Genomic DNA, 18,726 nt, shown 5'->3' with positions numbered 1-18,726 from the left:
GAGAAAGATCCAGTGCAAAGTTCAAGCCATGCTACTTAATTGTGGCTCTGCCACTTGCCACTGGAACTTCATGTTCAGGATCTCTATCACTATTTTGGCATTTGTTGCAAGATTTTAAAGCAAAAAGGAGAAACTAAATGCTTCCAGTCTATTCAAATCCCAAATTTTGTCAGTTGTGAGTGCATACAACAAATATGATATAACAAAAAGTACTGAGAATACATGTGCTACATTTGTTGATTACATTTATTAAATTACAGCAATAATTTGAAGACTTCATTCTGTTAATCCTTACAGTGCGAATACTCGAACCGGGACAGTTGGAACAAAGTTAACCAATGACAACGTTAATTGAGAACAAAGGATGTCGACCTTTTTCGTTAACAGACCAATGACGTTCAAGAACGCAAACAATAGATTTACAGAAAAATTTGAAAACTCAACAACGTTGCAAATAGTTGCGGACCTCTCAGGAAACTCGCCTTGTTTTTGATTGGTTAGTTTCGATCCTTAATTTTCAAGAGGTCGTAGATAGAGATCGTAGATAGATAAAGTTAGACAAGTTAGACAAGATGTATGTTACAATATCATCTTCGCGAAAAGTTTACAAATCAAACTACGAACCGTGAATTTTCTCTTCACGGCCAGGAGTTGTGAATTGAATATTCCACACTGTGTTCGCTCTTGTTTGAAAATTTTCACTCCGGAAATAAAATGAAGACTGTGAAATCAAATTCACGCCGTAATTATTTTCATTTCGCTCTAGCTTTTCAGTAGCTTTGCTCTGTCTGTTGCCTTGAAATCGATGCGAGTCACTTCCTCGCCAATGTTAACAAATTGCTTTTACACCTTCGTATGACTTTGAAATTCACGAAAACAGAATACTTATATCGTCGGTCAATGCCGTATAACTGTCCACAAGTTACCACTTTACATTTTTTGACAAGATTTGAGGCCACGTGAAATGTAAACATCAGGTCGAATTTATGTTGTTTTCGCTTGGACTCATTTTCTGTCGGTTATCTACTGTTACAACTTTGTAAACTCACGGTTTTCGTGAAAGAGGAGTTTGTTCCGTTTCGTCATTGAGTCTTCAATCTTTCTGTGGTTTTATAAAATTACCACAGGCTAAAGTCACTGAAACTTTTATGGGAGAAAATTCATTTCAAGCGGCGAAAGCAAAATTGCCATTAATAAAATATGCAAGGTCAGTTGTCGCTGTGGCGGCATCCCAAATCTTTCTTGCCTTGTCTTTCGTCAGGAACAAAAAATAATCACAACAAACACGAGTATGTAACTTAGAAGAGTGAAAACAACTGACTTTTCAAACATGAAAAGACACTGCATACGACGGAATAGGCACTTGAGACGTCCTTTGAAACAATTCCATCCCGTTTCGCGTCTTCTCGCGTGTCGTGAATAAAAGCGTCCTTCGTTATTCTTTACTGTGCTATCACCAACGAAGAGCAATACAATTTTATCAGAAAATTTCTTTTGAAGAATTTTTCAGCCTGTGAAAGCCAACTTTTGATTACAGTTTTACGAGCGCTACTGAAAATTCGGTGCAGTCAGTGAAAATTTAGGATCAAAACTATCCAATCAAATACAAGGCAAGTTTCCTGAGAGGTCCGCAACTGTTTCAAACGTTGTTGGCTGTTTAAATTTTGTTGCAAATCTATTGTTTGCGGTCTTGGACGTTATTGGTCCATTTCTAAAAAAGGTCGCCATTCTTTGTTCTCAATTAGCGTTGTGATTGGTTAACTTTGTTCCAACTGTCCCGGTTCGAGTGTTCGCACTGTAATTGCTATGGCATCTGATTTTATATTAAGTTCTGCTAAGAATCTGCATGTTGTTTTCAGCACTAAAATGTTCAGACTCTATGTCTGAGTGCAGTGTAATGTACACAAAACTTAATCCTGTCTAAGCTGTCGGGCTAACAAAATCATAAATACCACAACAGTCACATGCGTCGGGTCAGCATCCTGACAGGCTAACTTTGAGTCAGAGACTTGAATAAATGAGAGGTGTCCTGATTTGTCATTAAAGTTTACAAATTTTAAAAATTCCATTCATTCAAAAAACAAAAATTATGTGTGCTTCTGTGTACATGTATATTCAGCTTGAAAAATATATTATTCATGTGTACATGTATGTAGCTACAGACGTTATGTACTCAATCATACCATGTATGGCCTCCTCAAGCTTTCGTTTATCTGCAGGATTGGGAAACCTTGGATCTTGAAGATTTTGGGGCGATACACCAACAGTTTCACATACAAAGTCAGGAATAACCGGTTGGCTCTTGTAAAAACCTTTTGCAGAGACTGAAAATAAAGTTGGACATTATTATAATTAATAGGAAGGTAAAGTCTGCGTTGAAGTGATTTAGAGTATTTATTATTTTGGACTATATAGTAGCATTAGCGCAATTAAACATTAGGCCACTGTGCCTAATGCAAATACAATTAATCAGTAAACTTATTAAAGTATTTTTAACAAACCTTTTCAAAAATATTCTGCTATTAATGCCACATGTTTAACTAAATACATTAAATTGAGAAAATACATGTAGGACACAACCAATATAAAAAAAAATAATAATACCGGTAATTATAATATCCGATATAATATTAACACTTACCATCAATGTTCAACAGCATAGCCTTCCACTCCGAGTGCCTTATGCTTGAATAGAAGCCAAACTTCACCTCACACCCCTCGCCCAGGGGTTTCCCTCTGCCATCATCAGGAAAGAATGATCGCCCAACAGGTGTATAGTATAATGATGGCATCTGCCGCATGACAATATCTAATGCCTGGACTGCATCTTGAGGCACCTTCCCATTTTGTTTACCACTCAGGAAGTTTTTTAATTCCAGGAGGCTGACTGGTGCCGCAAACTGGATTTTAATCTGTAAAAATAGAGAAGGTTTATATATCAGCCATTTACTTGTAGACACGAAAATAAATAAATAATTAATTAAATGAATTAACAGATAAATAAATAAATTCAAGACTATACAAATTGCAAATTTCATTTCGTGCATTTACTTAATCGTTTACTAAAGGTTTTTTATTGCTAGCTATGAGTTGTCTTTTAATTTTGATCTTTCAGTTGTGTCACGATCAAACGCTTGCCATTTGAAAACAAAAAACAACAACAACAACAACAACAAAAACGGCCGCAAGGTCAAAATTGGCGAAACTGGGCGTTAAAGACTTTTACCCAATAGCTTCGTATGTAAACTGCTTATTTCAGGTTCTTTTAAGAATGGTTCTCTTAATATATTTATCTATCTGAAAATTATTCACTTATTTCCACAAGGATATGTGTGAATTTGAAAGAAATAATTCTCATGGGTAACATCACATACGAAGCTAAGGAGGTCTATAAACATTTAATTTCGATACTACTCTTCCAACCGATCCAAATATACATCGATCCTAATATACATCTTATACATCGTGTTTTAAATAAAGGCAACTTACTTATATACGGGAACATAAGAGAATGTTTTCCTTTTAGACAAGATCGCAATTAGCTAACCTTAAATTCTCTGTCTTTTCCACCATCTTCACCAGGTAACTTGACACTGAGTTCAGCCTAGTTGAAAAAACACATCTACTAATAACTGATATTTAAACAATTGCTATTTAGAGCAGTTTTCAATTGAGTGTCGTAAAACCAAAACCAAAACCAAAACCAAAACCAAAGTAATTACTCTAACCAATCACAAACGACACAAACAACCCAAGGAACCAATCAAACCTCGAAGCAAATACATGTAGCTGGCACGAAGCGCGGGAAAACGTGCGCGAGCGCGTCACGATTGGTTTTGGTTTTACTCCTGATTGGCCGAGAAAGTGACGCGAAATTTTAAACCAATCACTAAGCGTAGTAAACGGAAAACCAAAGCAAACGCAAATTACTTTCGACACTCAAGTGAAAACCGCTCTAATTGAGGAATACTTATATAAAGCCTTTTCACTCCCGTGCAAAACCTTTCACCAGGGACCTTTAAGCCCCATTTACACGGCAGAAAAAGTTTGGTATACGGTTTGGATAAAATTTGTACCCGTACCAAAAAAAACAGCAATGATACCATGTTTACACGTCCTTTTCTCTATCGTGCTACACTGCGTTAAATAATGTTTTGGTGCGGGTAAACGATTCACAACTTGGCAAGAGTACGCGATTCTGACTTACTGCGCATTCCGCTATCCATTTAAACGTCACATACGAGTCGCGCATCTGTTTCAAGGCTTGTTCCCAGTAGACTTGAAAATGGTGAAGGTATATGATTACTGTTTAAATGGCAGTAGTAAATGACAGCAGTGATGGCTTGTACCTCCCCTATTAACGACGATTATTTATTTGTATTATTATTTTATCTCCTCGCATTCTTCTTTTTATTCTCCTTGCATCATTCTCTTCTAAGGCAGAATGCTCTGGACACTAACGATCACGAACTCAGGAGAAAGCGACCAAAGTAGCTAGACTGTTGAAAGTCACGCTAGTTCTTCCATGAATGTGGAAACTGCTTTATTTAAAATGCGGGTCTAAAACTTCGCCATGTCGATCGAGTGGAATGTTTTTCAAATTTATTGAACGAAGATTCATCCACAGGCATCGATGCTGCTCAAACAGATCGAGCATGGTATTTGGTTCTTCTCTCCATTTCCTTGCCTTTCGCGTCTCTGTTTCTTCGCTCGCCACCATTAAACAGCTGATTGTGGGTAAGTAGCATGCGGTTTTTTAAGGATACGCATGCGCGCGCAAAACATGTTTGACAAATTCCGTTCAAAGGAACAAATGTTTGACGATGTTTGATGAAATGTTTGACGACGCTCAAATCTTATCAAACACAATCAAACACGATCAAACAAGGTGTCCAAACGAAAAAATGTTTGGTCACTAAACAATGTTTGATCGTCCGAGACAGGCCTTAATAACTGAGGAGATTGTCGACGAAAATCTTCGAAAGAAAACTCTCTCACTCCGGCGCTTTCTATGCGAGTTTTATTAAACTCAAGCAATGACCACCGCGCCACAATTTTTCCCGCCTCATAAATTCACTTCGTTTACATTAAAATGAAATGTCCAGTGGATCCCAACATCCCGCGTGGCTTTATCACGCCAGTAAATCCGCGCATTGCGCTAACATGGGCACCCGAAGGAAGGAGAAGAAGGGGGCGTCCGAAGGAAACGTGGAGGAGAACGATAGAGGGGGAGAGGCGGAAGATGGGGTTTGCCACCTGGGCAGAGGCGGTTAATGTTGCGGAAGACAGGGAGGAGGGAACGGATCAAAGGCCCTATTCTCCCAGAGGCTAGGAGACATAAGGAAGCAGATGATGATGATGAAAGCCCTAGAAAGTGTGGTTTATTGCTTTTATGAAATAGCTATTCAAAACGTTCTTCAAAGAAATGGGAATCTATTTTATTTTTCGCGATCAAATGTCTTATTCTCAACAAGTTCATCGAATGACGCGGCCGAAAGAATAAATCACAGGTTCAGCTTCACACACAAAATTCACGAATCGACGCGACAAAAACGTGTAAAAGTTCATTAAAGCTATCAAAGTCATAAGAAAGAAAAGGAAAAAGACAAACTGTCAAGGTATAAAATGAATTCAACGATTTTAAAGTTCTTTGGCGTGGAAATCTCGCAAATTGTGGCCGGAGTCATTAATCGCGAACGTAAACACAGGTAAAAGACTGTACGAAAACTTTGCTAGTTTACTAAGAAACTTCACAGACTGCGAAAGGTATTGAAAATAAAGGTTAGTTTTACAAACACTGCTTTAGAAATTTGTTCTGAATTTATTTATTCTGTATTCTTTCGTTTTTGCCGAATAAAAGACTTGAGTGAAAACACTGAAAGCACGTAAAACTGAAGATATAATTCAAGCGCGTACAAGAACTCGGTGCGAGATTCTGCTATCAAAATAATTCAAGTTCATCGCGACCAATTTGTTTAGTTTTAATTCCTTTCAAATGACGTTTCCGAGTTATTGTTGAATGAGACTATATCCATTTTTTCAATATTTTTCGAGTCCAGTGAAAGGGGACCTGTTTATAGTATTCCTTCTCATATGTTTTTCTCTGCTTATTCGTTTTTTCTTTAGTTCCTTCGCCCAAGGGGGCGGGAAAATACAATTTTGTGATCCACCCTTAGTAAATTTTCATGATGATCATTTACGAGAATCATATACCTTTCGTTTAAATCATGAGATAGACCTAACGAATACATTAAACTAATTTTAATTCTTCGTCCCTATGCCATCGAGCGTAATGCGGCCATGTCGGGACAGGAGCGGGACTTTACCGGTACAATAGTACATAGGTTTTTGACCAATCAAAGCGCGTGTAGTATCTGAGTTATTTTATACACTCTGATAAAACATAGGTTTTTAGCCAATCAGAGAGCGCGTAAAATCCTATCTCTATTATAATGGATTATAATAATCTATTAACGGTTTATAATAACCCCTATTATAATCTTTATTATTATAATCCTCGGATTAATATTTATCCGAGTTGTCCTGTTAAAAGGGGTACAACTGTAGCTCCAACTACACATTTTACGGAAACTGTTCACTTGTATAACCGTTGTAAAGGGCCTATTGGCATTCGCATTCATACGCATAGAAGAAAGGATGGCATCCTCTCTTATAGTCAGGTCAGTTAGCGCAATAATCGTGACATGCGTGATAAAAGCACCAATTTTTGTATGCGGCCTCCTTTCTATACCTTATTTAAGTTTATCCGTGGCTCCATCCGAATTTTTCTATTTTTTCTTGAAATTTAAACTATAACGTTTTTAGCTAATTTGCATATATTCATAAAAGCTGTTCCGCAATGTTCTTGCGTAAGCGATCGATTAGATTTTGTGATAAAAGTCCCACGTTTTGCATGCAGCCTCTTTTCGATATTTTTTTTTTTAATTTTTTAGCATTTTAAACTAGAACGTTTTTAGATAATTTGCATAAATTCATAAAAGCTGTTCTGCAATATTCCCTTTCGTAAGCGGTCAATTAGGTTTTTCAAAGGGTGTCCGTCGCTATTTTGTACAGGCATTTAAATATCAGAGTACCCGATATTTATTACCCATGATAAATTGAAGAGAAAACCAGGCGATTTCCATGTTCACTAGCCCTAGCATCAATTAAGGTGGCTTCAGGCTTGAAAAAATAAAATATTATATCACTGGCAGAAAAGTCAAATCCTAGTTTGGTTAAGGGACAAGGACGAAATCTCTTTGTCATAAACGATGATAACCAGCCGTTCAATTTTACGGAAGTGCTCGCAGTCGGCATCAAGGGACTCAATCGGACGGGAAGCTAAACAGGGAAGTGTTACTGTTTCCTCTTAAAAGTCTGCCCTTTCCTCTAAAACTGGATGTGATGTTACAATGAAAGCAGAGAGCTTTCTAGGTATTGCAGGTATACTTTTTTTCCGTTTGGTTTTCAGTTGGAAACTGGAGGAGACAGATGCCGGTACCAAGAAAAGTGCTTTTTGAAGGTTGTCTAGGGCACCAACAGTGAACAGACCTTTAGAAGGCAGGAAGGGGTAAAACTCCATCTTCGTCTAAGTGCTCGCACGTAGCTTCTACAGTCCACTTTTCAAGCTGTGTGACCCTAACCTGCGATAGGGCGTTCTTTTTTTGCGGCGGGAGGAGAAAGATCGCAGGTTAGTGCGACCCTCGCATAGAAAATGAAAATTACCAGCTGATGTAAATGCTGGATAATCTGCTTGCATCACGTCACTCTATGTGTGATAAAGTTAGTGTAGACAGGCAGAGAGGGTTTATGCTCGTATCATTCGTATGAGTGCCTTGCCACAAACTACAAGCGCATATATAATTACCATAATAAACATTTTAGAAAACCGCATCTATGGCAAAGAACGATGAGAAAGCACGATGGGAAGGTTGTGTTGAATACCGTCGAATATACGAAGGCTTTCCTGAATTCTGATTGGCTGTTTTTTCTATGGCATGGTATAATAAGCAATTATTGGATGAGGCTGAGTATGATATGAAGAATTATGCAGATCGAGGGGAGTGTTATCCGCCGAAGCCGAAGGCTGAGGCGGATAACACCATCCGAGATCTGCATAATTCTTCATATCATACGAAAGCCAAATTCAATAATTGTTTTATTATTCATTCAAAATATTTCCAGAGCTCAAAATGCACAAAATGAATTTAATAGGGTTTTTACAGTAGGCAAAGTACACAAATACCCAACAACGTTCGCTTTTCAATTTGATTTAAACTTCAAAAACTCGGTTACCTTTATTAAATTTCTTGTCCTTTATAATGTCGATGTTTAGCACTTGCTTAAGGTGTCTATTGAGGCTAAATATGATGATACAAAGCGATTTTTTCGAGTACAGGTTTCCATCGTTCTTGCTTACTTCCACGTAGAATTTTCGTAAAACCATTCCAAGTCCTCCGCTGTGGCTGGATCGGGGATTTTTCCCTCTTGAAGATACGCTTTCAAAATCGATCGAATCCCCATTCGTTGCTTTTTCCGTGTTTTGACTTTTCTTGTCTTCTTATAACTTAAATACTTTACCTCTTCGTAATGCTCAAATCAAGCGGCCATTTTCGCGCTTTCAACCTGCTCGTTCAGTTGTGTGACGTCAGCAATCCTTGGGAACGAGGTTGCGATACAATAATTTTTGATTGAAATGACGTCAATCGTCCAATAATTGGAATTTCTTCCAAATTTGGTCGGCGCTAGCCGGTTAGCTGGAATTAGCCAGGGATCGAAACAGAGAAATATTTTGAATGAATAATAAAGTTGGAAATACAATGAAAGGAAGAAAGAAAGAAAACAACTGCAACAATGCACTTACTGGAGGAAGCTTGATCCTGCTATACAAGTTCTTCTCGCCATCAAAAGCAGGCTGGTGACCTTGAAATGTTGTATCTTTGTACTTCCTTATAATTTCATTCACAACATCTCTTTTCACTGCTCGAGGACACTTGTTTGGGGTTATCTCCACGTCGTAGTTGTAGAGATCTGTCAATTCTGATGAAACGTTAAGGCGGAAGAAGTTTGCACTTAACTTTATAGGACGGCCAACAGTCCCATAGCCTGGTCTTTTAGGAGGACGTAGACCCCCAGTTCTTTTACGTTGGTGGATTGCGCGTTCTGAAAAAGACACAAAGATAAATAATATAACCAATACCCATGACACCTTTCGGCATTTTCGCTTACGATTTGTTAGTTGCACTTCTCAAGTATTCTTAAATATGTTCAAGTGTTTAATATATAACTCAACATTCGCGAGGAGCAACTTGAATATTACCTTTATAAGTAACACAAAAATGTATTCTACCTAAATGATAGAAGTGCTGCCAAAGGGGGAAGAACGATTAAGTAGTATGATTGCAGTAACTGATTTAGTTAAGGCCCCGCCTAGCAAAAATATTGTATTATGCCGAGAAAAAAAATAAAAGAGACAAAAACAAGAACAAATAAAAAGAAAATTCAAAAAGTTAAGAAACTATTTACAATTTTACATCAATTAAAGCTAGCGACTTAAACGCAAAGCCATCAACGTTCGCATTGTGTCGGGGATCAAGTTCCACGCCTTGGCAGCAGTACACCTTACACATTTTAGTCCATATGTAGTGGTGTTGACTTTTGGAATAACTTATATCAAGGAAGTATAAAAGGTAAAGGAGACTTGTGGAAACTCTTTAATAAAATCAAAAGCCCTCTGGGCTTAGTGTCTCGTGACTCTTTTCAGAGTTTAATTTATTTGAAAATAGACCGCTTTTCACGTCTATTTATTGCTTGTAAAGATATCGAAAATTAAAAAGCGTGCATCTAACATAAAGAAACATTTAGACTCCTCACCCCTAAAATTTAAACTAAAACTAAAGCTACTTTTGTCGCTCGATAAAAGTTGTGACATTCACAACACGATATACGAAACTCTTGATTCACTTGTCAATTCAGAAACCTTTGTCGTGAATGCTTGCGCTGAACTTCACGATTTCACAGTTAAAGATAAAAACAAAGGTTTATTCCAACTACAAAAGGTTCTCACGCGAAAGGCTTATAATCCAACTAAAAAATATATATAAGATTTGGGACCTGAAAGACAACAACACCGAATTTTCGATCAAGTGGTCCATTGTCAATTTTTTTTTTTTTTAAAAAAAAAAAAAATTTCACGAGAGCAAGCGCTTACAGCGGAAACCCGTCACGCTGCAATTTGTTTCTGACGGAGAAGCTCTGCATACTATCAGCTGACAGATCCACCTTCTTGAACAAAAGATCTGAGCTTGTTACCAAGTGCAGGCACGAAAACAAGTACTACACGGCCAATCAGAGACAGGATCGTTCCAACCGTCCTCCATGAACGTAGTTTAAATGAGTAACTGTCCGTGAAGTTTCTATCTTTAATTGTTGTATAAGATTACATGCTTAAAGTTTTGAAATCGATGCCTTAATAGTATCCATTCCGATCACAATCACGGTAATTAAGCGTCCATTTTGATTTATACTAATTGATCGTTGCTATTTCTGTCAGGCGGATAATGTTTGTACTTATTATTGTCACGCGACTTGTTTCCGACACCTTATCAAAAGCGATTTTTCCAAGCAGGCTTGACTTAAATTCAAAGTACACTCCAGCATGTAGCCGTTGAACAGTTATAGGACTCCGATAACAGCACAAAAAGAATACAGACACACACAGATTCATAAGCATTTATCTGTCACAGATAATTCTTAAATATCTTAAAAAGGTCAACAAAGTCACAGATTCTCCTTTGTTGTTTTGTGTCTGTGACTGATAAGAACGTTTTCAGCCTCACGTTTCAATAAACTCACGCACACTACCAAGCAAAGTTTCATGGTTGACCTTTCGCGTGTGTCTTCGAGTGATACTCAAATTGAAGACACACAAGGAAAATAATGTCCACGGGATCAGTTGTTTTGAACTAGTTTAATCAGCACAAATTCTAACTTGCCTAAGCTAGCTAGTCAACTGAAGTAAAGGCACACATGTGGTTCGACTACTACGGTCTATTACATCTTTGAAATCGGATCTAATCAAAAATGGAAACGGCAAAAAAGGGTTTTCCTGACATATTGTCGGTCGACATACCTACAGTTCTGTAAGGCGCAATCCTGTTTAAGACATGCTTTTCCCCTATTGCTGTACCAAAATCATAAAACACATTGTTCTCAAGAAACGGTAGCTATTATCTGATTGACTTATATGACTAGAATGGTGGGAATCTCGTGTGATTGCTTTTATCACTGAGAAAAACAAACAAAAAGCTTAAAAATAAACGCAACTGTCAGTGTAAACAGCATCTGCAGACCTCTCAAGTCTCACGATTTTGTCCTGAGACTCACGGTTTTCACTTCAATCTCACGACGAGAAACAGAAATCTCACGGAAAAACTGACAGAGTAACAAGTCATTTGATTAGCGCCTGGTTTTAGGACTCTTTTAGTTATTTTTGTCCGTCAGTTGATCAGTCTCCCGGTTTTTACTGAAATCTCCAGATTTTTTTACCTCAATCTCCAGATTTCCAGAGCTTTGAGGTTGAGAAGTCTGCATCTGTTTTGTTTAAATCTGATGATCGCATTTTTCGGCATTTACTAAAAAAAGAAAATTTTGACATGGCGGGAAAAATATTGACATGGCGGGAAAATTCCGCGGCCTCAGAAAGCACATACGCATGGAATGCACCTTGTCCCCTGTAGTATTATCTTGTGTCGTCATGACTACGTCATGACGTCACAAGACAAAAAGGTCAACAAAGTCACAGATTCTCCTTTGTTGTTTTGTGTCTGTGAGTGATAAGAACGTTTTCAGCCTCACGTTTCAATAAACTCACGCACACTACCAAGCAAAGTTTCATGGTTGACCTTTCGCGTGTGTCTTCGAGTAATACTCAAATTGAAGACACACAGGGAAAATAATGTCCACGGGATCAGTTGTTTTGAACTAGTTTAATCAGCACAAATTCTAACTTGCCTAAGCTAGCTAGTCAACTGAAGTAAAGGAACACATGTGGTTCGACTACTACGGTCTATTACATCTTTGAAATCGGATCTAATCAAAAATGGAAACGGCAAAAAAGGGTTTTCCTGACATATTGTCGGTCGACATACCTACAGTTCTGTAAGGCGCAATCCTGTTTAAGACATGCTTTTCCCCTATTGCTATACCAAAATCATAAAACACATTGTTCTCACGAAACGGTAGCTATTATCTGATTGACTAATATGACTAGAATGGTGGGAATCTCGTGTGATTGCTTTTATCACTAAGAAAAACAAACAAAAAGCTTAAAAATAAACGCAACTGTCAGTGTAAACAGCATCTGCAGACCTCTCAAGTCTCACGATTTTGTCCTGAGACTCACGGTTTTCACTTCAATCTCACGACGAGAAACAGAAATCTCACGAAAAAACTGACTGAGTAACAAGTCATTTGATTAGCGCCTGGTTTTAGGACTCTTTTAGTTATTTTTGTCCGTCAGTTGATCAGTCTCCCGGTTTTTGCTGAAATCTCCAGATTTTTTTACCTCAATCTCCAGATTTCCAGTGCTTTGAGGTTGAGAAGTCTGCATCTGTTTTGTTTAAATCTGATGATCGCATTTTTCGGCATTTACTAAAAAAAGAAAATTTTGACATGGCGGGAAAAATATTGACATGGCGGGAAAATTCCGCGGCCTCAGAAAGCAAATACGCATGGAATGCACCTTGTCCCCTGTAGTATTATCTTGTGTCGTCATGACTACGTCATGACGTCACAAGACAAAAACTAGTCAAAGGTTAGGTTTCGTAGGGTTAAAAAAAGCTAAAAAGACGTGTACTATGACACAATTCCTCAGGAAGCTATTTATGATTTTCTAATCTGTCCAAGAACTTCGGCAAGATCCACTTTCGTGTAAACTTTTGCCGGGTGATGTACCGTGACACACAGCATTAGCACTGCCTGGTTTATACAAAAAGTTTTACATCAGGCTACCTCCCTGTTGCGTGACATAACAAGTCACTGCAGTAAAATTGGACTGAAGAGAGCTTCGTGTCGATTCGATTAAATTGCCTTGAAAAGCAAGTTATTTGACATGTTTCAGTTAACTTGTTTGAAATCCTGCATCACGCCTGGTCACATATCAAAACGCAATCAGCGAGACCGACAAATTCGCGCTCGTTTCTGGTTTGGCCTTTGGGAACAATAAAAATTTGCTCATTCTACCAAAAAAAAAAAAAAAAAAAAAAAAAAAAACGAGAAATGCTTTGCGTGTCTTAGAATTTTTTCATTGCTATAATGTTGACCACACAGATTAGCGAAAAAACGGAACGACATTTTGGTGGGTGGCACCTTTTTCAAGTATGTGACGAGGATAAAAAAACTACTTTATACTAAAAGTAAAGGAGGGAATTAGAATAAATTAAATTGTAACTGTTCAGTGTTCATGTCATTCCAGCATTGTAAGCGTTAAGTCCTGGTTGTTCTGATTGTAGAAGCTGCAGTTCATTCTGCAATACAATATGACACCGAAAAGTTGTTCTGTATTTCTAAGTTTAATGCTATATATTGTGCCTTAAGACGTTCTGTGGAAACAAGTTGGTGAGGGGGACGAGGGGGGCAAGTAGTTGAAATATCGTCACATGTTCCAAAGGGCAATGTTCTGATGCGAAAGATAACAATTATGAAGTCATTGCGTTACTGTACTCATTGACATTGTTCAACTACTGCTTAATTATCATCATCATCATCATCATCATCAAAACCTTTATTTACACACGATAGGGTTTAAAGCACAATGCTTGTGGGGTCGTGTATTATACTTAATATTACAAAATACTAATAAACTAATAGATTTCTAAATTACAACTAAATGCTTATATACTAAATTGGATTAGAAAATTTTCACTGGCTGTACAAATGACAGACGTTTCAGGTGAATGTTTCTCTCGTTAAAACAGTTGCATTTCCCACTCGCTTACATCTGCAATGACCCAAGAGCAAACCATGGAAGGTTAATTTCCTTCTTTTCAACATTGAAATGCAAAGCAATCAGCTAACTTTAGAAATAATTTCCTTTAGTCTCCATTCGTCATTCCTCTTCTGACGAAGGTTCATTTTGCCGATGTCGCACGCACACGTGAACCGTTTATTTTCCTGTATTGCAGAATGAACTGCGGCTTCTACTGATCAGAACAAGCAGGACTTAACGCATAAACGTAGTTATGAAAAGAAGAAGGACGCACATGCTAAGCTTCGTCTGCATCGTCCGCCATTATTCACAAAGCATTAGCACAAAGATCACATTGAACTCCACTGCGAATCCTGAATCTTCCAATCGTGCATATCCACAATTCCTTGCGCCTTCGATCTTTCCGCCGACCACAACGCCTTGCGTTTTGAAGAAAAAAGCGATTGCAAGCCCCATATAAAGTAGTCATTTTGCCGATTAGAGAGCTGCCTCGCTCGTTCGCTTCAGGCTCACTTCGCTACGGTAGCAACAAACGGCACGCAATGCATGCAGAAGCGATGACGTTTCATTCCTCTCACGCTTGTTGGATATGAGATAGTTATAGCGCCAACTTAGCGCTAGCGCCTCGTTGGATATCTTCTTAAACAATAGAGTATTTCTGTCGAGGAACTATATAACAATTAGACGGCAAGCTCGAGGTTTCTACCGGCTGTTAGCATAACCACACTGACCTACTATTGGTAATCGCGCAATCTGATTGGCTACACAGGTGCCTACTATCGATCCGTAGAAGGCTCTCGGAGCGCGCGCTTAGTCTTCGCTGAATTTTATCAATCAAAACCTTCAGTAAATCAGTAGTATAGAGGGAGTCACACAAATACCACCTCGAATTAGACGCTTTTATCGCAGCTGGAGTGCGTTTTTTGGCAAGTGTTAATGAGTCACGGTAAATTCCCCGACTTTGTTTACCCACGCGGAAAAAAACAAAATTTGCATACCATGTTCAGGCAAGCCCTTGACATGTTCAAACAAGCCCGTGACTGTCACGTCACGCGACGCTTTTTTGACAGGGTGCGATGAGTCATGATATTACAACGTCTAAAAATATCATTCGGGTAAACCCCGGCACCCACGCACAAATTTGCATGCCGCTCGCGGCTTCATGTCAATTGAACATTTGCAGACATTGGAATATACATCAAGATGGGTCGAGGAAGAACTGGAGTTTTGATAACAAGTGGGAAAAAAAAAGTTAAAAGGTTTATTGGACCCCCTTTACAAACTTTTCAACATAATAAAATTGCTAAAGAAAACAATCAAACAGTGATTTTATTGTCAGAAGAGGCGATCGCACAGTTGAAAACTTTTGACAAAGAGCTTGTCGCAAACCTCTTGACAGGAAATTGACTCTTTTAAAACTGTTTTTTTTGTACGTCTTAATATTTACCGGTAATTATTAAATTTAACAAACCTGTTTTTGTATTTATTGCTCCGTTTTTATTTGAAATTGCGACCAAAATTTTGTCTCCTTTTGATGCTTCTAATGAAACAAGGTCCTGTTTTTGGAAATTAGAAACGGTTGGACTGCGTGTGGCTGACCCCCTTGCACCATTTTCTGTTTGAACCTTGATCGCCACCTGTACTTCATCATTTACAACATTATCATCTTTTTTACTTAAAATAAGAAACTGCCATTCTTCAATTCTTCCATCAACGGGCATAATAAAGTAATTTAAATTAAAATTAAATTTAACCGAATAAAAAACAACAGAACTTGGGTGAAAATGGCCCCCAAGAGTAATTGTACCATCGGTTCCATCATAAAAACCGTTTATGACAAAATTTGTTATTTTTGGAAAATAGTTTTTTAACTCAAACCCATTCATATCAATATTCGTTTCAAGCACCATGTCTCCACTTGAAATAATGAAAGGCTTTTCAAAAACATCGCTTGGCACGTCCGCTTGATAACCCTTTACACCATAAGCAATTAAATAAGCTTGCTCACTTGCTTGTGACCCCGAGTAACCAGGATTGGTTATGTCAATAAAAAGTTTATCGTCACTGTTTGACGCATTTTTTTGTGAGTGAATGATTGTTCTCGTATATTTTGGCGTGTGATTGTTGAGTCTTTTTGTATGATAATTGACAGTGTTACTTCCAAAAGGTGACGAAGCACTTAAACTCCAGTTAAGATCACTTTCTGGGAAGAAAAACTCAACACAAAGAGTGTAATCACCAGAGGGCAACCCGGTTAGGCCGATTTTAAGTCTTGAATTGAAACTGTTTCTAGATTTTACTAAATTAAAACGAAAAGCGCTTTCTTTGAGTAAGTGAACACCAGAGGTAAAATTCTCAACAACTGTTAATGAGTTAACATTTGTAACACCTTGAAAAGAAGATGCAGAAAAAAACAAATGTGAAAACAAATTTTCGTTTACTCCTGAAGAAATTGAGTGAGTTGAAACATACTTTTGCATTGAAACTAAGTTTACAGCGTCTTGGTCTCCGACAGGATTTGCAAGCTGTTTGATCGAATGGTCGTTCATTACCAAATTTTGATTAACAACACCCATTTGTCCAGGGTCACCTTTTAGGCCAGCGGGACCTTGTGGACCAGCAGGACCAGTTGGGCCGGCATCCCCTTTTGGCCCTTTTGTTCCAGCAGGCCCAGTATGCCCAGCAGGCCCTGTGGCACCAGCGGGACCAGTTGGACCTGTTTCACCTTTTGGACCCGCAGGGCCAGCAGGACCAGTTGCACCGACGGGGCCAGCAGAGCCAGTTGCACCTTGGGGCCCTTGTGGACCAGCAGGACCAGTAGAGCCAGTTGGGCCGCTGTCACCTTTATCGCCTTTTTGACCAACGAAACCTCTTGAGCCAGTTGGGCCTTGGGGGCCTTGAGGGCCAGTGTCGCCTTTCGGGCCAGCGGGGCCAGTAGGACCGCGAGAACCTTGTGGACCAGCAGGACCAGTAGGACCTTGGGGGCCTTGGGGGCCAGTGTCGCCTTTATGCCCAGTGGGGCCAATCGAACCTCTTGGGCCAGGGGGGCCGGGAGGGCCAGTTGTTGAAGAGCTGTCTGAAGGATGACCTGTGTCTCCGTTGAAAGCACCCATTATATATATTCGTCAAAATTTTTTTTCGTTGTTTTTTTTGGCCTGTCGTGATACAAAAAAGAGAATTTTTTTTTCTGTTGCAAGATCAAGCAGACTTCTGTCTATGCCAAGCTCATCAGCAATACGATTATTTTCTCTTGGAAGAAAAGAAAAAATACAAAAATGGCTGCAGTTGTCACGGATATTTTTTGGAACTTTGAAAAAACATTGAGAAAGATAAATGACGCTGCAATGACGATGTCTTCCGTTTATAAAGTAATTGATGATTTCGTTTTGATTGCTTTCACAAACCATGTCGTCAAATATGACTATTTTTTGGTTGTCATCTGTGAGTTCTTCAAGAGGAATAACGGTGTTGGTTGCCTCAATAACTTCATAACCAGTTTCAGGATTGACTCTTTTTTCAAAATCGTCAAGAATCAACTGGTACTTTTCTTGATGAAGATTTTTTGCACAAAGATAAATTTTGTCGTAAACCAAAAGCTCATAAAGCATGTGTAAAAGAGTGTTTGTTTTTCCAGAGTTGCTTGGACCACAAATAAGCATGCGAAAAGTGTCAGATGGCATGCTTGTATGCCCCTGTTTGAAAGCACTTTGCGAATAAAACTCAGGATCGTAATTCGGAATCTTCATTTTTTAGTCGTTATATATATACGCAAAAAGATGTCGATGAAAAAATGGCGAACACTTGCTGAAAAAAAGGCCGCTGTTGAGCAGCAAAATGAAAAAATACTTACTGCAATGAAAAACAAAGCGATTGAAAAAAAATTTGGACAGCTTTCAGGTGAGGAGGTATTTAAACCGCTGACACGAAGGTTTGACCGCGCCTTTACAGCGCAAACGGATGAACGAAAAAAAACTGATGCTGAAGAAGGGCCAGACTATAACCTGGATGATTTTGACTTTAACTACCCTTTTGGTGAAAATTTTATGCTAGATGAAGAAACGCCCCCGACAACTCCGCCGCCGTCACCAGATGCAGAAACGCCTTCGGCAACTCTTCCGCGGTTACCCGTACCTGACTATTCAATAGCTGAATCTGACCAAGATTTCGAAGACGACACCCCCGAATCAACACCACCACCAACACCAACATCATCACCGGTTCCCACTCTTGCAGAAGGGGAGGATGATGATGATGATGATGCAACAAAAGGTGGTGTTGATGATGATGCAACAAAAGGTGATGATGATGCAAAAGAGGGCGATGCCGCAACGCCGCCACAAGACTTGTCTCAGTCAGTTGAACGCGCCAAATGGGGGACACCACAAAATCCAGGAATTCAGGGATCAGAATCAACTGATTTGCAGGTGCTGAACAGCATGTTAACGAAAAATAAAGACAACCCCGACTATGTCGTGAAAAGCCCGAAATCAAAATATCACGGTTACACTATTCCAGACATACAAAAAGCCCGAGACGCAATTTTAGAAAGAAGGGGAGAAAAGAAAGCAAAATCTTCTTTATTTTCTGAAAAAGAACCCCCGGATCAAGAGGGGAGTGGTGTTGTTGATGTAAACGCTCTTGTTGACAGGCTTTATATAAGCCTCGGTTCAATTGAAGCAGGGAACACTTCGAAAAAGTTGCGAAGTCAAATAGTTTCATTGCTACAAATGTTAACAAAA

The 18,726-nt window shown here is 38.8% G+C and overlaps 1 protein-coding gene across 2 annotated transcripts in view; it reads right to left on the bottom strand.

Moving 5' to 3' along the window:
• The window catches only part of LOC144666318 (protein argonaute-2-like), an 86,598-nt gene that overhangs the window by 24,089 nt on the left and 43,783 nt on the right, over positions 1-18,726 (bottom strand). For both annotated transcript variants that reach the window (XM_078527716.1, XM_078527717.1), the window contains 4 exons: positions 8,864-9,162; positions 3,548-3,604; positions 2,642-2,912; positions 2,184-2,324 (listed from right to left, as the gene is read on the bottom strand). In XM_078527716.1, coding sequence (XP_078383842.1) covers positions 2,184-2,324; positions 2,642-2,912; positions 3,548-3,604; positions 8,864-9,162 — 768 coding nt within the window. The remainder of the gene's footprint in view (positions 1-2,183; positions 2,325-2,641; positions 2,913-3,547; positions 3,605-8,863; positions 9,163-18,726) is intronic.

The sequence above is a fragment of the Oculina patagonica genome, chromosome 9, assembly GCF_052425735.1.
Source record: "Oculina patagonica isolate OP01 chromosome 9, crgOcupat, whole genome shotgun sequence".
NCBI lineage: Eukaryota > Metazoa > Cnidaria > Anthozoa > Scleractinia > Oculinidae > Oculina > Oculina patagonica.
Note: the sequence above shows the minus strand (reverse complement) of the source record. Positions and strands in the feature narration are given on the sequence as shown.